Source organism: Manis pentadactyla, chromosome 14, assembly GCF_030020395.1.
Source record: "Manis pentadactyla isolate mManPen7 chromosome 14, mManPen7.hap1, whole genome shotgun sequence".
Taxonomy (NCBI): Eukaryota; Metazoa; Chordata; class Mammalia; order Pholidota; family Manidae; genus Manis; species Manis pentadactyla.
This window is the reverse complement of record NC_080032.1, coordinates 64,842,811-64,868,871: the sequence shown is the minus strand read 5'-3', so window position 1 is coordinate 64,868,871 and position 26,061 is coordinate 64,842,811. Positions and strand designations below refer to the sequence as shown.

At 42.2% G+C, this 26,061-nt stretch overlaps 1 protein-coding gene across 1 annotated transcript in view; it reads right to left on the bottom strand.

Annotated features, from left to right (window-relative positions):
- LOC118924781 (antigen WC1.1-like) overlaps positions 1–26,061 on the bottom strand; it is a 40,575-nt gene that overhangs the window by 7,329 nt on the left and 7,185 nt on the right. The window contains exons 2-7 of the mRNA XM_057492318.1: positions 16,037–16,357; positions 9,179–9,487; positions 8,770–9,087; positions 5,064–5,156; positions 4,672–4,986; positions 3,321–3,635 (exon numbers count right to left, since the gene is read on the bottom strand). Of these exons, the coding sequence (XP_057348301.1) occupies positions 3,321–3,635; positions 4,672–4,986; positions 5,064–5,156; positions 8,770–9,087; positions 9,179–9,487; positions 16,037–16,357 (1,671 nt within the window). The remainder of the gene's footprint in view (positions 1–3,320; positions 3,636–4,671; positions 4,987–5,063; positions 5,157–8,769; positions 9,088–9,178; positions 9,488–16,036; positions 16,358–26,061) is intronic.

The window sequence follows — 26,061 nt, the reverse complement described above, 5'->3', positions numbered from 1 at the left end:
ACAGCATTCTTCAACGAACTGGAACAAATAATTCTAAAATTCATATGGAACCACCAAAGACGCCCAGATAGCCAAAGCAATTCTGAGAAGGAAGAATAAAGTGGGGGGGGATCTCGTTTCCCAACTCCAAGCTCTACTACAAAGCCACAGTAAACAAGACAATTTGGTACTGGCACAAGAACAGACCCACAGACCAGTCAAACAGGAAGAGAGTCCAGATACTAACCCAAACATATATGGTCAATTAATATACGATAAAGGAGCCATGGACATACAATGGGGAAATGACAGCCTCTTCAACAGCTGGTGTTGGCAAAACTGGACAGCTACATGTAAGAGAATGAAACTGGATCATTGTCTAACCCTATACACAAAAGTAAATTTGAAATGGATCAAAGACCTGAATGTAAGTCATGAAACCATAAAACTCCTAGAAAAAAACACAGGCAAAAATCTCTTGGACATAAACATGAGCGACCTCTTTATGAACAATCTCCCTGGGCAAGGAAAACAAAAGCAAAAATGAACCAGTGGGACTATATCAAGCTGAAAAGCTTCTGTACAGCAAAGGACACCATCAGTAGAACAAAAAGGTATCCTACAGTATGGGAGAATATACTCGTAAATGGCAGATCCGTTAAAGGCTTGACATCCAAAATATATAAAGAGCTCACGCACCTCAACAAACAAAAAGCAAATAATCCAATTAAAAAATGGGCAGAGGAGCTGAACAGACAGTTGTCCAAAGAAGAAATTCAGATGGCCAACAGGCACATGAAAAGATGCTCCACATCACTAGTCATCAGAGAAATACAAATTAAAACCACAATTAGATATCACCTCACACCAGTAAGGATCACCACCATCCAAAAGACAAACAACAACAAATGTTGGTGAGGTTGTGGAGAAAGGGGAACCCTCCTACAGTGCTGGTGGGAATGTAAATTAGTTCAACCATTGTGGAAAGCACTATGGAGATTCCTCAGAATGCTCAAAATAGAAATACCATTTGACCCAGGAAGTCCACTCCTAGGAATTTACCCTAAGAATGCAGGAGCCCAGTTTGAAAAAGACAGATGCACCCCTATGTTTATCGCAGCACTATTTACAATAGCCAAGAAATGGAAGCAACCTAAGTATCAGTAGATGAATGGATAAAGAAGATGCGGTACATATACACAATAGAATATTATTCAGCCATAAGAAGAAAACAAATCCTACCATTTGCAACAACATGGATGGAGCTAGAGGGTATTATGCTCAGTGAAATAAGCCAGGCAGAGAAAGACAAGTACCAAATGATTTCACTCCTCTGTGGAGTATAGGAACAAAGAAAAAACTGAAGGAACAAAACAGCAGCAGACTCACAGAACCCAAGAATGGACTAACAGTTACCAAAGGGAAAGGGACTGGAGAGGATGGGTGGGAAAGGAGCGATAAGGGGGGGAAGAAAGGGGGCATTATGATTAGCATGTATAATGTGGGGGGAGTGCACAGGGACGGCTGTGCAACACAGAGAAGACAAGTAGTGACTGTACAGCATCTTACTACACTGATGGACAGTGACTGTAATGGGGTTTGTTGGGGGGGGCTTGGTGATGGGGGGAGGCTAGAAATCATAATGTTCCTCATGTAATTGTAGATTAATGACACCAAAATTAGATAAATAAATATATAAAGTTAGTGGAAACTGGCCTTAGTGGTCATGAGCCATTAGGACAGAGGCCTCGGAGAGGGTTGGTGCGTAGCAGTCAAGATGCACCTGCACAGTTGCTGAGGGTGTGTAGCGTGAACGCAGCAAGAGGGTGAAAGGCAGGAAGGTGCTTAGAAACAGGAACGCAGTGAACCAAGGGGCAAGATGGGGTCTCAGGTGTCGTAAGGGTGGTGACGGGGCTCCTGGTGGCTCCAGCAGTGAGGCAGGGATGAGAGCCGGCAGGCTGGTGCTCAGTCCCCGATGGACTAGGCGGGGAGACAAGAAGGCGGGTGATGACAGCACCAAGCAGAAGTAGGGGCTGGGATTGCCTCGTGGGGAGTTTCAAGGTCCTGATGCTGAGAAGAAACAGAGGAGGAGTGCTGGCAATGACGACTTAGCAAGGATCCCCTCTCCCATCCCGGCAGAGACAAGTGTGCTGACGGAAGCACGCCGCCTGTGGTTGGTGGGGAACCAGTGTTTTCAAGCGGAAGTCAGGCGTTGGAGCCAGCATGACAGTGAAGGGGCTTGAGGTGATGAGGAGTTTGGCGGTGGTGGGCTCCCAATCCCAGCGGGCTGCACAGAAGATTTGGGCGAGAGGCGTGAGAGGAGCAGAGAAGCACAGAGAGGCAAGGGGACAGGTGAGAGGATGGGGCACCAGCCGGGACTGGGGTCCCAGGGCCTCTGGGCAGAGGCCGGGTGGAGCAGAAAGGTGTGGGAACACGAGGTACCTGACCTCCGGCAGTTCCCATGATGCCCCGGTCCAGAGACAAACAGGTTCCCCCTTAACAGGACTGTTTCCCGGGTGCTGCCTGCGAGGGTCTCCGGCCCTGCTCCCCGCCCCGGGGTGTCCAGAGCGCTCTCCTCATCCTCTCCCTGCTCTGGCCCTCATGGAATTTCTCCTTGCCCCAAGTGCACCCTGCTTCCTCCTTCCTCAGGGTCTACACCGACCCACGTGCTCTTCCCACTCTCTTCCTTTAAGGATCTCTTGCCCCTCCTTCAGGACTCCCTCGGAATAGGATTTCTTCTCTTCCCCCAGCACACACTTGAAGAGCACTTCCTCATCTTCACAGCGCTGGGAATTGCTGCCTAATGAGTGTTTTCAGCCCTGTGCTGTGTGCTCCGTGGTGGCGGTGCCTATGTGTCTCCTCTGTCCCCGCTCCTTGAAAATAAATTTGTGCCTACAGGGCCCTCCCATTACTACCGATCATCAGACTGACTTGAGAAGAGGTCTGACTGGTGTAGACACATTTCAGAGTGAAATACCATGAGCTTTAGAGGCAAGAATCAGGACTGATCCCACCTCAGCCCTTTACTGACTTGAAGGTGTTGGGCATACCTCTGACTGCGCCTCACCAATTAGGATTTCCTCGCACCGTTTATCACAGTATATTACTCATGCTCCCACATGACCAGTGCAGTCTCCCTGGTATTTTTCAGTAAACTGCTATCAGCACAGGTCTCCTCATGTTTCTTTTGAAACAAGATTGGGACATGTGGACTAAATAACCATTCAAAATTCATTATGGAGTCTTATCTGAAACTCATCAGTGAGATTTGAAAATATAAAATATAACTCACAACATCCTACATCTTGGGGATGGACACACAGACACAGACGGAAAGTCACCTTCACACGTGATATAAGCCTCTTCCTTTGCAGAGCATGAGGTGTATTTCCAAGGATCCGAAGGACATTGCCAGAGAGAGAAATCACTTTTCCGACACTGGATTTGATCCACCCACCGGGGTCTAGAACCAGCCCTGTCAACTTCAGAAGAGCTGAGCATCCCGCTGTCCCCACAGCCAAGCTGTCTGCAGACAATGGACACGGTCGTGGCATCCATGAGGCTGTGGCAGACACTGCCCCAGGTCCCGTTGTAGAAGACTTCCAGCCACCCGGCACACCCGTGGTCCTCGCTCACCATCCTGAGGGCCAGGAACTCTAAAATTGAAAGGGTGGGAGCACAGGGCACAGTGAGCATTCTGCTCAGCACCCTGGGCTTTTCTCCATCCCAGAGACTGTGAACTTGCTCCACTGACTCTGCTGAGGAGGCACTCGCTGCGGGGAAGACCGACACGTGTCTCCCCATTACCCGACTGTCCATTTGTGTCTATTTCACCCAAGGTGTAATGGAATATGAACCGGAAGGAACGCTGGCCTGGGCGCTCTGCACAGAGGGAAAGCTGTGCCCTGCTACCTGACAACTTCTGACGGCGCATGGAAAACGGAGTGTGCATAGTGGGCAGCTGGTAGAACGGTGCACTCCGAAGGTGTCTGCACCCTCCTCCCTGGAGCCCGTGCATGTGTTGCTTACATGGTAGGGGGGTCTCTGCAGATGTGAGAAAGGGGAGATGGTGCGATCAGCCTGGAATGTCAGGGATTATCCCGCCGAGGCAATCTAACTCCATTCTAGACCCACTATCCTTCAAGTGGACTTTTCCCAGCTTCCGCCAGACGGAGAGGGGATGGGGGAGGAGCGGCCAGGGGGAGGCCGCGCTGTCAGCTTGACCGGAATTAAGGCAACTCCAAGCCAGACAAGCACACGCCCTTGCGAGGCTAGAAAAGGCAGGGAATGCATCCCCCCTGGAACTCAGAGAGAATGCAGCCCTGCCACCCCTCGAGTTTAGCCCAGTGAGCACCTTGTTGGACTCCCCATGGACCTGGGCAAATCTGTTTGTGATGTTTAAAGCCACTGATTAGCCGGTCATTCGTTTCAACAGCAACGGGATCTCCCGTTTTCCTCTCACAGGCAGTGAAGAGCGGGCCCTGCCCCCCGATGGCATCGGTACTGACGACTGGGTCAGGAGAGGCACTGAAGGAGGGCCAGCACCGGTACTGCCAGGGGAGCTAAGGCCCCTAGTGGCCACGGCCCTGGACAGACACGCACTGTGCAGGGAGGCACCCTCTGCTGTGGCGCTTCAGCAGCAGCCCTGGGCCCAGCCCCAGCTCCTCCCCGCGGTGGGCCCGGCGGGCAGACCTGAGCAGACGACCCCGGCATCCTCCTTGTGCCTGCAGTCGTGCCGCCCCCAGCCCAGCGAAGGGCACCTCCACACGTGGGACTCGTTCCCTGCGCAGTCTAGTTCGTCCAGCCAGATGGGCCCCGAGCCCCTCCCGAAGTGAGCAGATCCGGTGGCATTTATGGCCTCTCCGCAGCCCAGCTGTCTGCACACCACGCGGGCGTCTCTCAGGTCCCAGCGGTCATCGCAGACGGTGCCCCAGAGGCCCTGGCGCAGGATCTCCACTCTCCCGGCACAGCGCCCGCCCCCGTCCGCCAGGCGCAGCTGTCTGCTGTCTGAGGAACAGAGCCAGGCGATGGGCAACTCACAGGCACCGAGAGGGCCCTCTGGCCGGGTGGGGCGGGGCCCTCACCTGAGCAGTTAGCAGTGCTCTCCTCTGAGGCTGCAGAGTCCGCTGGGTCAGACGCGGAGTCTTTGCACTGGGGCCACGCCTGGGTCTGGTTTCCTGCAGAAGCAGCACCATCAGAGGGCGTGAGGGCAGGAGGTTGAGTTAAAGTAGACAATACCTCGTGATGGGGTCCCAGAGGAAGCTGGAACAGTAGAGATGTCATCATAATTTTACAGTTCACCTTTCTATGGAGATTCTGCTCCTGACAGGGCCAGAATTTCTGTTGTAAGCCACGCACTGCAGTAGGAATGGGTGAGAAAGTGGGACTATAGCAATGCTGCTTGAAAGTGTTGTAGATACCAAGGCAGTGAGAATATTTGGAGCCAAACTCTCAGATAGGAAGGGGTGCAGGCGAGCCACTCTCCCCTTCAGGCCTTTGTCAATTCAGAGGTTGTAGCTGTGGCCCCAAAAGCTCAGCAGCGGTTTTTCTAGACTCACAGGCTCAGGGGTCTGAAAATACAATTCAGGGTCAGTCATGGAGTGGAGCTTTTTTAAAAAACCTTGTGCTATAGAAGGAAGCGTGAACTCTAGATAGACTGTTGATCACAGGGATGGACATCCCCCTGAAATCACTTCACTTCCTTTAAATGAAGTGATCTACTCATTAGTCAGAGGCCTGGAGGAACCAAAATAAAATCCTTCTGAATGAGTTCTGCCCTTTTTCATCTCTAATGGATGCCAATCGAAAATACCCAGGCATAATAGAGAAGAGATGTGACAAAATCCAGGGGGAAAAAGATGCATTAGAAAGAAATTTACAGGACATGCAGCTATTTGGGTTACTTGACAGGGGTTTAAATTACCATGATTGAAATGTTCAAGAATCAAAAAACAAGGGAGTATTTTAGCAGAAAAATGATAACAAAGAATCAAATAAAAATTTTAGAACTGAAAAGTCATTACTCGAAATAAAAACTCAATGGATGAATTATCGGCACATTAGATCAACAAGACAGAAATAAGTTGAAAATCAAAAGACAATGCACAGATTGAGGCAAATCCAAGAAAGATGAAAAATATAAAAGGCATAAAGACATGCAGACAAGGTCTAATGTTCATATATTATACTAAGTCTTAGATATATAAAGCTACAATGGACAGACCAAAGGTAGACATTTTAAAATCCACAATCACCTATTTCATGCACCTTGATGGTTTTTAAGTGTATCCACAAAATATTTGATATTGCATCCTTTGAGAGGTGAGGTCTGTGCCTCCTTCCCTTGAATCTTTCTGACCTTCATGAGTTGCTTGTAAGTGATAGAACGCAGTGAAGGTAACACTATTTGACTTGCAAAACGAGGTCAGAAAAGGCATGCAGCCTCCCCTGAAATCACTTAGAACACTTATTTTAAGGGAAGTCCACCCTGTTAAGACTATCATGCTGCGAGATTATCATATGCAGATTGTCTGGTCAACAGCCCAGCAGCCATGTTGGTGAACCCGCCTGGATTCCCACCTCAGGTGAGTCTTCGGATGACTTCAGCTCCAGCTGGCATCTAACTGCAACCTCATGAGAGACCCCAAGAGAGAACAGCCAGGCTGAGCCCTTCCAAAATTCCAGCAAAAATCAAAATGGGATTGAGCTGTTAAAATTTTGGGAGAAATTTTGTTCTATGGCAATAGGAACCAGAGCACTTTTACCTACCATATTATTAAGTATTTACTAAAGACAAAGGAAATGTGTGTCTTCAAAAGAATTTGTTGCATGCATGTTCATAGCACCTATATCCGTAATTGCCCAAAACTGTGATGCCACCTGAAACACACACTGTTGCTTTTGCAACAAGTAACGGGCAGAAGCTGGAAGGGCTCAAGAAGATTGTTAGCAGAAACCTGATAGGTTTAGGCAACGCTGTCAGTGATGCTTAAAGGAGGTGAGGAAAATAAGACTGGAAGCCGGAGGGAAAATTAACAGGGTTGCTTTCAGGAACTAGATTTTTGAAGTTATTCATTTTGCAGCAATAATGCCCAGAAAACATCTTCTCTCCATCTCAGAAACTCGTGGGGAAACCAGCAAAACCGGTCAGTAAATATTTAGAATATTCAAATGGTGATTTAGCAAATATGCACCTCAAAACCATAGAAGACACATCATCCCAAGAGCATACAGGTCATTTCCCAAGGCTGGTCATGTGTTACACAAAAAAGTGAAATCCAAAGTTTTCAAAGGGTTGTAATCATTTTGTAAAGAATGCTTTTTGTCCAAAATAGAATTAAGCTGGAAACAAGCAAAAGACAAATAGTAAGATCAACTATAATGAGGTATAATTCTCATGCAGTAAAATACACAGTTTAAAAAGTACATTTAAATAAGGTTTGACAATTGTTACATGCCAGTATAAGCATCACCAAGACTAAAATACAGAGCATATGGATGACTCCAAAAAGTTCTCATATGGTTTCTGTAATGAATAAAAGCTCACAAACCTAGCCCCAGGCACATATTGATCTGTGTTCTAACATAACAGATTAGTTTTATGTTTTCTAGAATTTAGTATTGCATACAATGTATGCTCCTTTGTGTATGGCTTCCTTCACTCAGCATGTTTTAAGGTTTATCTATGTAGTTGAATTTATCAGATGTTTAGTCTATTGTTAAAAAGTATTCTATTGTATGACTATACCTTTATTTGTTAATGAAAATGTGAGTGGTTTATCATTTTTTGCTCTTGAAAAAAATTGCTGTGACTTTCTTGCCTAAATTTTCTGTGGATATATAAAAAAATGAAATCTGACACCTATCTCCTACAAAAACCGGTTCCAGAAGGACTGCACAATTATGTGGGAAATAAAAATAGTTAAGCTTCTATAAGATGCTGCAGGATCTTAGGGTAAACAAAGTTCTCCTTAAAAGGACATAGGAAGCACTATGTTCAAAAGAGAAAGTTAATAAACTATTCTTTATTACAATGAAGAACTTGGCTCATCAACAAAACCATTAAAAGAATAAAATGAAAATAAATAAAATAACACCATTAAAAATAAAAAGACAAGATGAAACACCCCAAATAACTATATAGATACTTGCTCCAAAAGTCATTGTTAGGATTATTTGTAACATTGCAATTCGTAATGATCAAGAACTGGAAACAACTCACAACTCCACCATTAGGTGAATGAACCAATGGCCGTGCAATGGAATATTTTATAATACAAATAAATGAGGCTTTTTTACAAGCAACTACTTGGGTGAATCACAAACATACAAACATAAGGAAACACACTGTGTGGTTTTATATAAGGCTCAAAGCAGGAAAAATATTCTATAGCACAGGGAGACTGCTTTTCTTCAGACAGGAGGGTGAGCACAGTGACTGGTGGGGAATGCATGTGCGGCTGGGATGCTGTTGCTGACCTCCATGTGGATCTGGTTGGGGTGACACCATCATGTTTATGTTATTATGATTCATTGGGCTATATTTATACTTATGACTTACACACTTTCTCTATGAATTGTTCTCAGATATATTTAAACAATAGTGTTTATTTTTAAAGATGTTACCTCTCTTAATGTTCCTTGCCCTGACCTGAAAGACAAATCAACAATGAAAAGAACCTATTTTGCCACTGACTGTCTCACTTCTGAAGCCATCCTTCCACACTCTCTGCTCTCAGGGACGGTTCACTCAAGGCGCCCCCTGAGAACCAGTTCGCCCTTCCCTCTCACCTGAGCAGATCACAGAGGCCGTGTCTCCGTGTGGACAGTTAGGAGCGCCCAGCGCAGTCACGGGGCAACTCCACAGGAAGGACTCGGCCCCAGAGCAGTGAAATCGAGCTTTCCAGATCCGATCGCCTCCGTCCGCAGGGTGTGCTCCCTTGGGGGCAGAGATGGCGACTCCACAGCCCAGCTGGCGACAAACAACATTGGCATTGGCCACACCCCAGTGGGAGGCACAGAGCGTTTTCCAGTGTCCGAAAATATTCATCTCCACTTGTCCCTCACACTGAGAGGTGCCATTTGCCATGAGCCGCACTTCTGTGTATGCTGGAAGGAGAAGACTGGATTTCAGCCACATCTCATGTTTTCTGCCCCAGCAGAGGATGCAGGGGGGTTAAAGTCCTGCTCTGCCTCTCACCTGAACAGACAACATGAACAGCCCCACGATGGCGGCAGGTGCCTCCCGGACAGGGCACTCGGGGGCACGCCCAGAGCTCAGGCTCCTGCCCCTCACACCTGAACTGTTCCGCCCAGACTCGTCCATCTGACTCTCTGAAGGGCACATCCCCCAGGACAGACACAGCCTTGCCACACTCCAGCTGGGCACAGATGACCTGTGCACTGGGTAGCGTAAAGTTCCCATCGGACAGTGGAGCCCAGGCTTCTCCAGAATGCAGTTCTACTCGCCCTGAGCAGGGCCCATCCCCTCCAACCAGACGCACAAATCCTAAGAGAAAAAAATTAACAGTGAGTGTTGGTGATCCTGGCTTGGCAATCAGAAATGACATGTCATAGACAATGGTATGAAAGATTTTCTTTTCCCGGAAATGGATAGAGGATTTAACAGTTAGTGTCAGAATGGGACTTCCATGAGTGAGTTTCTGAAGAGATTGTTTGGAATGGCTGAATACCAGGAATATATGTTTGGGGGTTGGTTAGAGAAGTGAATTATTTCTTCATCTAGGAACCTGGACCTAAGGAATCTGCACAACCTGTGGGGATTCAAACTGGAGTGCAGAGATATGAAGATCAGAACCAACCGGAGGGATGTGGGCTATGACATGGTAGAGACCTATGAGCCAGACAAGGTTAGAAAGCCATCCTGAGACATATGAGGCTCAAATTCTGATCAACTGTCTCTCCCGGGAGCCAGTCCTCGAGTGACTGAGAGTGGGAACAATCCTGAGGCTGATCCGTGAGTGCCTGACAACCTGTAGACTCTGGCTAAAGGGAGGAAATACAGACATTATAACTAATCCACTTTTAGGGTTTCAAATTTAACTTCTCTGATAATCTCTTATGACAAAATTTTCCATGAATTTCTTAGGTGACCTAAACAGGAAAGAAGATGAGTCTGGATGTGTAGAAAGCTCAGAGTCCTGGGAGAGGAATAGGGTGGTCCAAGCCATCTCTCTTGAAACCCTAGGGTATAGGTATAACCACTTCCCACTAGTATCAAAAAGACAAGATATAACAAGTATTGGAGAGGATTTGCAGAAAAAGGAGCCCTTATGAACTGTTAGTGAGAAAGTTAACTTGTGCAGCCACTATGAAAACCATATGGAAGTTCCTCAAAAAAATACAAATACAAATACCATACAATCTGGTAATTCCACTTCTGGGTATTAGCCCAAAGAAAATGAAAACACTAATTTGAAGATATTTTTATCCCTGTATTTACTGCAGCATTAGTCACATAGCCAAGATATGGAAGCAATCTAAGTGTCTGTCAATAGATGAATGAATAAAGAAGCCGTGGTATATATATATAGTGGAATATTACTCAGCCATAAAAAAGAATGAACACTTGCCATTTATAACAACATGGATGAACCCTGAGGATATTATGCTAAGTGAAATAAATCAGGCAGAGAAAGCCAAGTACCATAAGATTTCACATTTATGTGGAATTTAGAAGACAAAAAAATCAACAAACTAACAACCAAAACTCATAAATAGACTCTTAAATACAGAAAACAGCAAACTGGTGGTTGCCAGAGGGGAGTGTGGGTGGGTATGGGTGAAAGATGTGAATGGGATTAAGAGGTACACACTTCCAGTTATAAAATAAATAAGTCCATGAGAATGAAACGTATAGCATAGGGAATATAGTCAATATGTTGTAATAACTTTGTATGGTAGCAGATGATCACTCCACTTATCATAGTGTTTTGTAATGTATATAAATGTCAAATCACTATGTTGTACATCTGAAACTAATATAATATTATGTCACCTATATTTTAATTAAAAATTTTAAGTCTTAAACATCACAATTTAATAATTAATTTATAAATGATAACATAATTATAATTAAACAGTCTCATTTTGACACTGTACATAAAAATATAAATTCCTAGGTATTACAAATATGTAAAACCTGTGTTATTCTATATTATTTTCAGTTTGCATAAAGTATTTCATAACTAAAAATTAAATGTAGACTTTCTTTTCAACACACACACAAAAATAAGTATAACCACCTTCCAATCCATGAAAACAGGAATCCTTTCCATTTATCTGTATTTTCTTTAAATTCCTTCATCAGTGTTTTATAACTTTTTACATTTTAAAAGTATAATCATCAACAACAGATGCAGAAATTAAAAAGATGATTGCATTACCTGACAAGGTCTTTAAACCATTTGTATGAAACATAAAAATAAAGCAGAAAACAAAAAAATAACTAGAAAAAAATTAACAAAGGGAACTTCTAAGACTAAAATATAATATCTGGAATGAAAAATTATCTGAATTAACTAGCAATTAGACACTGCAGAATTTTTTTAAATGTGAAATTAAACACAGAGCAAAAAAGGTTTTTCTCTGAAAAAGAAAAAAGGCAGAAAAATATGAAACTCAGTGACAAGTAGGATAATATCAAACCATATAAAATATATGTATTCAGAGATTTAGAAGTAAGGATGAATAGAAAAAATATATTTGAATTTGCTATTTTTTAATATGGAATTTTTCCAAATTTAATAAGAACTGTAAACCACTCTTCTAAGAAGCTAAACAAACCCCAAACCAGGTTACTGTAAGGAAAAACACCTCAGGGCAGTTGATAATGAAATTGCTGAAATCCAGTGACAAAGAAAAAAAAATCTTAAAAGCAGCCATAGAAAATTGACACATTTTTTAGAAGGGAACAAAATAAATATTACTGACTTCTTCCTAGAGTCAGCATGAGCCAGATGACAATGTTTAAAGTACTGGGGGGAAGGTCAACCAAGAATTAAATCGCCCATGAAAAAATACAAATGAAAATAAAATAAAATCTCCTTTCAAAACAGATAAAAATAAACACATTTTCAGATAAACTATGATACAATTTAGGCCACCAACCCTGCATTACTCAAAAATGTTACAGAAAACTCCACAAGTTAAAGGAAAATAATAACAGATGAAATCTTGGCTCTACCCAAAGCTATAAAGACTGCTGTAAATGATAAATCTGTGGATAAATAGCTCTTAATTTTTGTGGCCAACACTGAGGCACCAGTGGCCAAAACAAAGTTCGAACCCTTTAATAGATTTTCCAAGTAAAACCTATTAAAAGGGTCAGAAAAGATATGCCCTGCAAGCACTAATCAAAGAGAGCTTTGGTATCTGTGAATAACAAAGTAAGACTGTAGGACAAGGAATATATTCAGAGAGAAAGAAGAAACATTTCATGATGATAACATACAAAAGAAATTATGTAACATCAAAATTAGTGGGATACAGCTAAAGCAGTGCTAAGAAGAAAATTCAGAGCCATCGTGAGTCCTTGATGCATACAGTTGAACAGAAAAGAAAAACTGAATGTAAATGATCTAAGATACCATCTCAACGATAGCCAGTAACAGAAAATCATGACCAACAAAGAGCATAAAACAGAAATCAATGAAATAGAAAGTAAATACACAAAAAGAAAATCAACAGTCACTTGGTGATTCTTTTTAAGAGGTTAATAAAACTGATTATCCTCTAGCAAAACCAATTAACAAAAAGGAAAGAATATACAAATTAACAATACAAGGAAAGAAAATGGGGATAATATTAAGGTACTATCAACATTTAAAATATAGTGAGATATGAACAAATTTTATTCTAATTTGAAAAAGGTATATACAATAGGTTGAGTCCTTGAAAACTAATTGCTTGAAAAGCATAACTTACCAAAGCTGATACAAAAGAAATAGAAAATCTGAGTAGTCCTATATTTGTTAAAGAAATAGATTCCACATTATAAAGACTTTCCACAAAGAAAATTGTAAGTTTCAGATGCCAGGGCTTCCACGGAGCCCCAGAAACTACTCTTGTATCAGGACAAAGGAAGAGAGGGAGGACGCGAGCAGGCAAAAAGAAGGTCCACAACACAGGCTGCAGTTGTGAGCTGACCATCTTCAGTCCCTCCCCCACCTCCTGCCATCAGGAGGGTCCTCCCCCCCTTTCTGTGCTGCACTCAGTACCACAGCCTTGCTCAGTTGTGAAGGCCCTCCCGAATCATTCTCCTGAACCCCGAGATCCTCTCTTTATTTCAAACAAGCTCCTCTACATTCCTCACAGAGCACTGTTTCTTCCTCTGCATTTACCTAAACACAACAGTTCACACCCTACAATCAACTGAAAAGGCTGAGATTTCTCTCCCATACCCCTTTTCTAAAATTGAGAAGAAAGAATTCCAAGAATTCACTTTACATTTAAAAACTGAAAAGGCATGCTTTTCTATTTTTTATTGAAGTATAGTTAATATACAATATTATCTCAGTTTCAGGTATACAACATAGTGTTTTGACAATTACACACATAACTACATGCTCATCACAAGTGTAGTTACCATCTGTCAACATACAAAGATATTACAACATACAAAGATATGTACAACAACATACAAAGACATTATTAGTGACTATATTCTCTATGCTGCACTTTTATCCTCTTGATTTATTTATTTTATAATTGGAATTTTTTTAACCTCTTTATCCTGTTCTTCTATTTCACATACTCCCTTTCCCCATGGCAACCACCAGTCTCTTCTCTGTTTCCATCAGTCTATTTCTGCTTTGTTCATTTTTTTGCTTGTTTTTTTCTTTGATTCCATATATAAGTGAAATCATATGGTTTTTCTATTCTTATCTATGCTACATCAACGCCACTTTGACTTCCCTCCACATCACTAAAACATGATAAGGAAAAGACAGGTGGAGGCACAGGAAACTGATGATCAAAGAGATTACTACAGGAAAACTGGGACAGTTCGTAAAAATATGAGAGCTTAAGTTAAAACAATGGTAGCTGGGAACTAAAAATCATCATCAATGTTTAGATGCCTTTGAGCAATCTCAAACTTTTTGTCTTTAATTGTATATTAACTGGAATTAATATCAAGAACATCAGTTTCCTCAAGAATGTTTCCTTCAAAACATTAGAAGTTCCAACATCACCCACTCCCATTTTTACTCAGATGCTGAATTATCAAAATATGACAGGTCCCCCTGTAGTGTTTCCAGTAAGCAATGTTACCTGATACGTTAGAAAACAGGTTTTCCTAAAACAAAAACTCTTAACAGAAGGTAGTAAATTCAAATGCCCTTTGAAAACAATTCTTTTTCAATAATATTAAATAAAGTGGATGGAAGGGAACTTTTAAGGTGATAGATAGATTTATGGCACAGATTGTGGGGATGGTATTGTAGATACGTACTTATTTTCAAACTCAAGTTGTATACATTAAATATGGATAGCTTTTTGTGCATCAATCATACCTCAACAAAGCAGCTTTTAAAGAACATAATTGTGTTTTATGGGCCTGAATTACTGTCACCAGAGATCTGCTATCAGTGACATTTGAAAAGAACAGTTTTCCTGTGACCTTCCCCATGCAGAACTCAAAAAAGCTGACTGGCTCTGGGGTTGGGCCATTGGGCTATAAAGACCTATTGCAGAGGTACTCTAGTCTCTGTCGTCCCACGGTCCCTTCAGATGGGATGGCCCTTTTCTACAGCCCAACCACCTACCTTAGGGAATTCACTGTGATTATCTGTTAATCACTTCCTCAAAGTCAAGCTGTTCTGATGGCATTAGAGTCTTGGACTAACCACCCACTGTGATAACAAGTGGACACAGCTCTGGCAAATACTGAGACCACCCATCCCACTCTAGTCTCCTCGCTGTCTTCCTGCCTGGCCTCAGAAGCCATGCACACTAAGTACTGAGGCTCTCCTGGCCTCACTGATCTGGGCATTTGCTTTGCTCTGGCTACTACATTGTAAATTTCAAAACTTTACATTTTTCTGCTGCCTCAACATCCCCAAGAACAGACTGTAAGCATCCCGGGGCGACCAGGTGCACCAGTGTAGTCAGGCTGACTCCTGCCACCTGCCCTCTTCGTACCTTCCCCTGACTGTGACCAAGTAACATTGGGATGCACCAGTGAGGTCCCCTATCCCTTCGTGCATGCGCTCCACCCTGAACCTGACCAAGCCCTTGCCCTCAGGGCTTCTCTCAGCTCCCCACCTGCGTGGATAAGCCTCTCCCTTTGGCAATTCCCGCATATGGCCCCCTAGTGACTTTGAGTGACTCTGTCTCTCTAGGACTTCTCATTACAGTAAACTTGGTTTTCCTGCACCTTTCCCACGTCCCCTCCTATGGCTGCACCTATCTCGTCAAAGAAGCAAAACAGCCACCATGATGAAGCCGACTTCATACAGGTCCAGCCCAGCAGCCACATATTACATGTGGAAAGTTCCCTTCCATCCACTTTATTTAATATTATTGAAAAAGAATTGTTTTCAAAGGGCATTTGAATTTACTACCTTCTGTTAAGAGTTTTTGTTTTAGGAAAACCTGTTTTCTAACGTATCAGGTAACATTGCTTACTGGAAACACTACAGGGGGACCTGTCATATTTTGATAATTCAGCATCTGAGTAAAAATGGGAGTGGGTGATGTTGGAACTTCTAATGTTTTGAAGGAAACATTCTTGAGGAAACTGATGTACTTGATATTAATTCCAGTTAATATACAGCTGCTGGGCATGAACAGGGACCCCATGCTGCCTTTGGGACAGACCACAGAGGCCAGAGGGCCCAGGAGCCACAGGCCTGTCCTGTCCAGGGCCACGCCAGCCTTCCTGCTCCCTTGAGCCCCTGCTGCTCTAGGAGTCATGTGTGGCTGGATCCTTCTCCCAATGTGTTCTAAAGCCTGTGATCCTGTGCATCCGTTATTCTGGGAATGAGATGGAGGCTGTTCCTGCTGGGGAGCCTCTGCCAGACCAGACAGGCCTTACCTGAGCAGATGATTGCGATGTCCCAGTCATGGGAAAGACCAATATCAGAATGATTTCTCAAACGACGATAGTTACAGTCATTGACAGTTAATTCTTTCCCATTGCAGGAAAAGTCTACAAGCCAAATGGGCCCGGACCCTTGTCCGAAACGAGTGCTTCTGACAACATCAACAAGATCTCCACAGCCCAGCTGTCTGCACAGCACAACAGCATTATTCAAGCTACTGTAGCCAATGTTCACTGTGCCCCATGTGCCTTGATGCTTCACTGCCAATCTCCCCTCGCAGCGGTGGCTGCCATCCTCCAGCCGCACCTCCACAGCTGCAAGAGAGACACGGACACAGAACACAGCAGACATTTTAGGCAACCATGAAGCGGTGGTCTAGTCAGTATTAAAAATGAGCTCTCTGGGTGGTAGGGAGACCCAACTCTAGACACGAAGAGAAAGGAAAACTGGCTCTAAATGACAGAGGACCTCCTGTGCCGTGCCACTGAGCGTGGAATTCATAGGAGAGGCAATGGCTCCCTGTTAAGCAGTTTAAGTACAAAATAGAATGATCAAATTGGCGACTTAGAAAGATCCTTCCAACAGTAGTTTGCAAAGGAGACAGGAAGAGCTGACAAATAGGAAGACTAACCGGTTAGAAAGCTCCTGCAATTCTCCAAGCTAGAAATGACAAATGGCTGAACTAATGAAGTAGAAGGGAGGATGGTGAGCAGAAGGAATGGATAAGAGAGATGTAGAAGGAAAATTCACAACAGTCACTGATACAATGAAGGAGACAAAAGAAATACATGAAGAATAACTTAAGGATTCTGGCTGTGTGCATTAAAAATTAGAAGTTCCTGATTAAAAGCATTGACTGATTTTTTTTAAAAAATGAACTCTCTGGAGTAGGGAAAAAAAAATCCCTGATGTACAGCGTTTTTTTTCTTCTGTGGTATAAACATTCCCATTGTGGCCAATTTTAAACTACCGGTGTGCCATCCCTGAACTTGGGGTTGGGAGTGTTGCACACAGTTGCTTCTCACAAGCCAGTGGGACACAGCTCCAGGCACACCACTGAGGACAGGCTTTCAGGGGACTCTGGCCCCACCTTCCCAGTAGAAATGCCTGAGGCTGTGGGGGCCCAGATTCCCCGCCTCAGTCACAGATCACGGCCCATGGGGGGGGCATCTTCCCTCTCCTTCCTGTTCCAGAGGGAGCACTCTCCTCTAGCTCTGGAATAGAGGATGAGGTGAGCAGCCTCTAATGTGTCCCAATTATTCCTGCCTCCTGGTACTCACACCATTAGGAAGTCCCCCTCACACTTGCACGAGGGCTGAGCTGAGTACCACGCATCTAATAAATGAAATTTGGCAAAAGTGAAGAGAGGTCACTTAAGAGGTTAGGTTTCTCTCTGGCACCTGTCATGCACTCTCCCCGGCTTGCTCTTAAGAAGCAGCTGCTAGATGGGGAGCTGCGGATGGAGACTCACATGGCAAGGAGCTGGGGGAGGCCTCTGCCCACCAGCCAGCAAGGCAAAGGCACTGAGGCTGTGAGGCAGACAGCCCACTGAGCCTGGACGTTGCTGCCGCAGCCAGGTGAGTGAGCTTGGCTGGTGTCCACCTGCAGATGAACTTCTGGATGGCGGCAGCCTTGTGAGAGATCAGGAGTCGGAGGACCCAGATACGCCAGGCCCAGCCTCCTGGCCCACAGAGACCACAACATACTTACCATTTGTTGTTTTAAGCTGCCAAGTTTAGCAGTCATTTATTGCACAGCAATTTGTAACTAATTTAGGGGTTCCCTCCAGATCAGAGAACAGTAGGGTGGACAAGCTGGAGATTCCCATGTGTGGTTTAATAAGACTAAATAAGACTCCTTGAGTGACTGATTCTGCTACCTTCTTCCCACCTGTGACTGGAACCCACACTGCCTCTCACGCTATCAGTTTATCATCCATAGCCTAGGTTCCTACTCTCCTTCATGGACAGAGAAACAGTTTCCTGAGGCCCTAGGATCATCTACATTAGCTTTGAAGTGGGGTCAGCAAAATGCAATATTTTTCTTATAATCTAATAAAGGCTTGTCCTGGACGACCCACTGACACTGCTCAGGTCTATACCTGGCTCCGTAGGGTCCCCACTCTGGAAAACAGAAGTGGTGCATCAAAGAGGGAAGCATGTAGGAGGATGCTGGACCGGAACAGAACCCTCGTGCGATACTGCCCGCTCAGGCAGGCTGCCGTAACAAATACCATAGACGAGGTGGCTTAGACAACACCAATTAATTATTTTTTTCCTCACAGTTCTGGGGGCTGGGAAGTCCACAATCAGGGTGCTGGCACGATCTGAGACGTCTTCTTTTGCCTTGTAAGCCACTGCTATCTCCCTGTATGCTTTTCGTTAGTACATGAGCATGGGGAGAGAGGGAGAGTCTTCCTCTTCTTATAAAGCTGCGAGTCCTATTGGATTAGGGACCCACTTTCTGATCTCATTTAACCTTAATTACCTCCTAAATTCCCTATTTCCAAAGACAGCCACACTGGGGGCTAGGGCTTCAACATGTGAATTTTGGAAGAGCACGATTCAGTCCAGAGCACCTGGGAGGTCCATTCTAGGAAGGAAATAAAGATGAATGGGAAGGAGGTAGAGTACATACTAGAAGAAGGGAGACATCCTGTGACGCTTGCTCAGAGGTTTTTTAAGTCTTACATTAAGGTGGGAATAAAGGATTGAAATGAAATCCAAAAAGTACACAAGAAGCTTCTTTTATTAACACTGTCTGTTTAAGAGGCAGGTCCTGTACTAAGCGCTCTGCATGCAAAACATAAGAGAATGTCCTTGCCTCCAGGTAAGTTATATCTATCTGGTGACACAGACAAAATCAGATGATTTCATTACTGTGAGAAGTTCTGGGAGATTTTCTCAGTAACAGCAGGCTGGGTTATTGAGGCTGTCTTTTCTACTGAAAATAACAAATAAGTGGAATAAAATATAGTAAAATTTATCTTTAAAGCATTAAAGACCTGATAAGTTAGGGGCAAAAAATCAGGCCAAATCTGAAGGGAAAATGGGAATTCACTGAGGTACAGGGACAGGGCATGGGATTTCACCCTGAGAGCATCAGCCTGTTCAAGAAAAGGAGCTTCCACGTGGCCTTGATGGTGAGGAGGCACAAATCAAATCCCAAGCCCGCACCCAGATGGGACAACTAACAGGAGACACTGTCCACAATCAGCCAGGATACCAGTTGAAATAGATGTGTCCTTGTATAGAATTAGATTCAGAGCTTGAGTATCTGAATTGTCCAGATAACACCCATTTTTGCTCTTGTATTAAAGTAGCCCACTACTGATAGCGCCATGAAATCATGGGAAAAATGAAAATAAAATCCTCTCTAGGGGAAAATGACCTTCATCCTAGGCCTAAAATTACTTCCATGAATATTTTTTATAAATAAAATGACCAATACATTGTCAAAAACAAACAGATACAGAAAGAAAGTGTCTTTCTGTAACAAAAACCAAGAGAAACTACTCAAACAGACACAGAAACTTCTGATATTAGACACCAGATACTAGGCTATATAAAACCACACATACTGTACATAAAGAAATAAAATACATCAAAAGAGTCTTCAAGAAAAAATTTTCTATGGATGAAAGAACTATGAATGAAAAATATAGTTGTCAAAATCAAAATTTTTTATCAGATTAAATTCAGGTAAAGAGAATTACTGAAGTGAATAACAGAAAGAAATTATCAGAAATGCATAGAGGAACAAAAGGATGAAAAATACAGAAGAGATGATCAGAGACAGAAGATGCAACAAGAAGGTTTAAATTAAGTTAAACTGTAACATAAGAAGGAAGAGAAGGAGACAGAGACAGAAAGAGAATTGAGCAGAAGCAATACCTGAAAAACATTGGCTAAGAATTGTCCAGAACTGATGACAGACATTAATCCACAGAGTGAACAAGGCCAACAAAACTCAAGTAAGACACAAAAAGGACTTCATTTGTGGACGTGTCACAGATCTGGTACACATTACTAGTGTTCAGAAATATTTCAAGTTCTCTTCTCCTGGGGCACGTGAAAATAGTAATACTTCCTGGCCTGTTTGAAGTTGAGCAAGGCTATGTGCTCTGTCTTTTCCAGTGAAGTGTGAGAACAAATGCTGTGCATCACTTCATGTAGAAACACTTTAAAGCTGGTATATGCTCCTGCCACAGCCACCCTGACAGCATCATGTTGAAGTGCTGGCATATTAAGAGGGTGGGGCATTCAACAACTTAAAAAGTTGAATATTATCAAAAGCAAATGCCCTACCAAACTGACCAGAACACGTAGTGTAAGAATTAATTAACTTTTGCTTATTTAATTTTCTGAAATTTGAGTTATTGGTTACTATAATATAACCTCAATTAATCTTGTTAAAATGGTGGGGAACAGTAGAAAATTGACAAAAATCTTTAAAACTGATACATATCTTTAGTTGACCAACATCTATACTAACATTTAAGTCCCCCAAAACAAGAGACGCCAGTACAGAATAGGATAAAGCCTTAGATAATCTAAAAGAAAAATAAATCGCCATCCAAATTTCTATATTCAAAAACACTCTACAGAATAAAGGCCTCACAAGTGACATCACCAAAATGGCAAAATTACCACCTCCAACTCTCCAACAAAGATCCACAATTAGACAGCTATCCACTAGCAAAACTAGCTCTAGGAAAACTCTGGAATCCACTTTAGAAACTTTAGCAAAACCGAGACAGCTCCATTCTGCCCATGTCCACCTATCCCATCTCCCAAACAACATCATTTGCACAAACAGGAAACTTCCTAGCCAGAAAGAATTTCCTCCCCAGGAAAGGAAGACAGACTTAGTGGCCAGCTTCCCCAGCCTTTTGGGGCATGGCACAAATGTTTTACTTCAGTTTCACCTCCACCCCCACACTAGCAAAGCTGAAATCTATACAGATAACTAAGAACAAAGAAGAAAACTAGGAGCCACAAAGAGCAGGCACAGAGTGGGATCATCACAGTCCACAGTGACCTGCTCTGCATACAAACCCAGCAGAAGAAACTGAAGAAACTAATAGCCAGCACAGATCCTGTAAACCCCCTGGTATTGCATCAGCATTTGCCCACGGTGTATGCCCTCAGTGATGCCAGCCACCTTGTTCCCTCCCCAACCCCAATTCAGAGCATGGGAACTGTACTGGAAGCCGGCTTAGGCCTCTGTGGCTGCACAAGTGCAAGATGCCATCTTGGATTAACAGCACCACCATGCAAGGACTCGGTGCTGGCCTCTCCAGGCTGTGCACTAGCACACTGCCAGCCTGGCAGTCATCACCAGCCTACAGGGCAGTGTCATGTCCTGGGGAACAATGTACAGCCACAAGAGGGCACAACAGCCAGGCCCTTCAGCCACCAGTGAGCTCTCAGTTTGCTGAGACCTTGCTGCCTGTCTGGCCCCCATAACCATGTGTGTTTCTGAAAATGGCCCCTATCCCTACATAGACACCTACAGCTGACCCCCGCGACCAAGTGTGTGGACACCACTGGCTCCAGCCACCACTTCTGTCTGCCCTGGTCCCTGGCCTCTAGACATGGAGGCACTACTGAAGACTCCCAACAGCCCTTGGAGCCACAGCAGGCCCTCTACAGTGCTTGCCAAGGTCCACACAGTTGTTGAAGCTACAGACCTGAGCAACCTGACATGAAGAGCTGTCACAACCCTCCAAGACTCAGTGCCACCATATGCCCTTGGCATCCTGCCTCCCTAGACCTAGGTACCACATGCTACAGTGTGCTCCCCACTCACAGGTGAACGTCTTCTCCTACTGAAGTCAGTCTGTAACATCTAGAAGAGATGACTGCTCCTAAAAATGCACAGATGCCTATAGAATGCTGCAGAGATCTAGAGGAGTCAGGGAAACATGTCTCCGCCACAGGGATACCATAAACCTCCAGGAACTGGTCACAAAGGAATGGGGACACAGGATTGTCCTGACGAAGAATACAAAACAGTTGTTCTAAAGATGCTCAGAGGGATACAAAAGAACACAGATAAATTATATAACAATATCAGGGAAACAATACCAAAAAAATGAGAAGTTCAGCACAGAAAATGTAAAAAGAACCAAATAAATTTTGGTTTGGTCAGGTGGAGCTAAATAATACAATAACTAAAGTGAAAACTCAATGAGTTCCAACAGCAGTCTTGACAAAGGAGAAGAATCAGTTCAGTTGAAATTAACCAAACAGATGAACTTAATTAAAAAGAATGAAGAAAGCCTATAGGACTGATGGGACACTATCAAAAGAAATTATGTATTCATCACTGATGTCACAGGCGGAGACGTAAGGGAGAAAAGGGAAGAAAAATAAAAGTTCTCAGCCATTATTTTAAAAACTAATGGGGAAAAAATTAATGGGGAGAGACTGGGACATCCAACTTTGAAGTTAGGAGGAAATTCCCATATTTCAATCCAAAAGTATCTTCTCCAAGACAAATTATAATAAAACTGTCTAAAATAAAATATAAAGAGGGAACTTTAAAAGTATCAAGAGAAAAAATATTCTGTCACATACAAGGGAACCCTCATAAGATGATCAGTAGATTTCTCAGCACATACCTGCAGGCCAGGAGATCATGGGATGCTACAGCCAAAGTGATAAAGGAGAAAACTTTCAACCAAGAAAATTTTACCCAGCATGTTGTCCTTCAGAAATGATGGAGAGATAAAAACTTTTGCTAACCAATATTTAACAAGGCAGCCAAGAAGACTCAATGGGGAAAGCATAATGTCTTCAATAAAGGGTTTTGGAAAGCCAGATAACCACATGCAGAAGAATGAAATTGAAACCCTATTTTATACCACTCAAAAAAATGAACTCAAATTAGATTAAAGACTTAAATATAAAACCCAAAACTGTAAAACTCCTAGAAGAAACAGGTAAAAATTCATTGACATTGGCCTTGGCAAACACTTTTTGGAAATGAAACCAAAAGTGTAAGTATCAACAGCAAAAATAAACAAGTGCAACTCTATCAAACTAAAAAGCTTCTGCACAATCAACAAAATAAATAAGCAATCAACAAAATGAAAGAGCAGCCTATGGAATGGGAGAAAATATTTGAAAAGCATCTATCTGATGAGGGGTTTATATTTAAAATAGATAAGGAACTCATACAACTCAGAAAAAAAAAGTGCAATTAAAAATGGGGTAAAGTCCTGAACAGAATTTTTTCCCAAAAAAACACATAAAAATAACTAACATATATGAAAAGGTGCTCAACATTACTAGTTATCAAGGAAATGCAAGTCAAAACCACAGTGAGTTGTCACCTCATCCCAGTTAGAATGGCTATCCTCAAAAAGACAAGTGTTGGTAAGGATGTGGAGAATTGTAACCCTTGTACACTGTTGGAGGTTGGCATAGCCAGTATGAAAGACAGTAGGAGGTTCCTCAAAAAATTAAAAATAGAACTCCCACGTGATCTAGAAATCTCAGATGTGGTTAGATATCCACAGGAAATGAAAACATGACCTTAAAGAGGTATCTGCCATATAGATATATATGGAATATTATTCAGATATGAGAAAGGAAATCCTGCCACTTGCAACAACATAGACGGATTTTGAGGACATTATGCTAAGTGAAATAAGTAAGATAGAGAAAGGCAAATACTGTATTATCTTACCTACAGGTAGAATCTCTAAAAGCTGAACTCATAGAAACAGAATGATAATAAAATGATGGTTGCTAGTGGTGGTAGGTGGGAGAAATGGTTAGATGTCAGTCAAAGGGTAAAAACCTCCAATTAGAAGATGAATATAAATTCTGGGGATCTAGTGTATGACATAATGATGATTAGAGTTAATGATACTATACTGTATACCTGGAAGTTGCTAAAAAGGTAGATCTAAGTGTTCTCACCACTCAAAGGAAGTGGTAATTATGTGAAATGATGGAGGTGTTATCTAATGTGGCAACAATTTCACAACTACATTGTAAGTATATTAAATCATCACATTGTACACCATAAATTTAAATTTACCCAGTGTTATACATCAATTACATCTCAATAAAGCTGGAAAAATATCTAAAATATTGGAGTATATATAGAAATTAACAATGCACTCTTCAGTGACCACAATGGAGGGGTTGAGGACTTAATAATATGGGTAAATGTTAAACCACTGTGTTGTATATTTGAAACCATCATAAGATTGTACATCAATGATACTTTGATTTTTTTTAATGCACTCTTAAATAATTCATGAATTAAATAAAAATCACAAGAAATATTAGAAAACATCTGGTACTATGTGAAAGAAAGCCACAACATATCAGTATACATGATATGCAGCTAAAGCTGTACCTAGAGAGAAACTCATAGCATTAAGTGTTTAAATTATAAAATAAGAATATTCACAATTTTCAAAGCCTCCACCTTACTAAACTAGAAAAAGCAAACCAATTAAACCCAAGGAAAGCTGAAGTAAAGAAAATAAAGAGTAAGTATCAGTAAAATAGGAAATGGACCCAAAAATGAGAGAAAATGAGTAAAACCAAAAGTTTGTTCTTTAAAAATAAGAAGATAATACATAAAATTTGACCACACAGAAAAGAGGAAAAAGGAGAGAAGATTTGGGATTTTCCAAATCAACAAACTATCAATATGAGGAATGAAATATGGATATTATGACTGATCCTTACAATCATTAAAGTGATAATAAATGAATATTATAAACAGCTTCATACTTTTTTTTAACTTTATTATTTTTTTGTTATCATTAATCTAAAATTACATGCAGAACATTATGTTTACTTGGCTCCCCCCTTCACCAAGTACCCCCCACAAACCCCATTACAGTCACTGTCCATTAGCGTAGTAAGATGCTGTAGAATCACTACTTGTCTTCTCTGTGTCGCACAGCCCTCCCCGTGCCCCCCCTCCCATGTTATACATGCTAATCTTAATGCCCCCTTTCTTTTTCCCTGCCCTTATCTCTCCCTTCCCACCCATCCTCCCCAGTCCCTTTCCCTTTTGGTAACTGTTAGTCCATTCTTGGGTTCTGTGATTCTGCTGCTGTTTTGTTCCTTCAGTTTTTCTTTGTTCTTATACTCCACAAATGAGTGAAATGATGCTTTTAACTTAGTTGAAATGGAAACCTTGAAAGACACAAAATACCAAAGATCACTCAAGAAAAAAACAGAAAACCTAATGAACAAATTGAATCTCTGTATAAAAACTTTCTAAGAAGACTTCAGACCTAGAAGACTTCACTATTGTATTCTACCAAAGCTTTAAGAAAGAGGTAATACATTTCTCCACAAACTTTACCATAACACAGAAAAAGAGGGACTATTTCCCATTATGTCTTCTGAGCCCAGCATTACTCTAATACCAAAGCTGCACAAGGACATTACAAGAAAAGAAAACTACAGACTAATGCCACTCATAAACAGACACAAAAATTCTAAAGTCAAAAGAGTAACAAACCAAATCCAGCAATATATACAAAGGATTAAAACATCAGGAACAAATGGAGTTTATCCCAAGAATGCAAAATTAGTTCCATATTCAAAAATCGATTTCTGTAAGTCATAATATCAATGGACTAAAATACATATATTTTATGTTGCATATATATAAAACCTCTCTATATATGCAGAAAAACTATTTGACAAAATTAAAGACCCACTTGTATTTAAAAACTCTCAAAAAAATAGACTAGAAACGAACTTCCTCAACCTAAAAAGAGGCACCTATAAAACACCTACAACTAACATTATGTTTAATGATGAGAGACTAACAACTTTCACCTAAGATTAGGGACATGGCAAAGATGTCTGTTTCTAACACTTGTATTCAACATTGCACTGGACAACAGAGAAAGAAAAAGAAACAAATGTAAAGAAGTAAAGGAGTAAAACTGTTTTTAATCATAGACAACATAATCATTTTACACAGAAAACCCCAAAGCACATCCCAAAAAGCTGCTACAAATCATAACTAG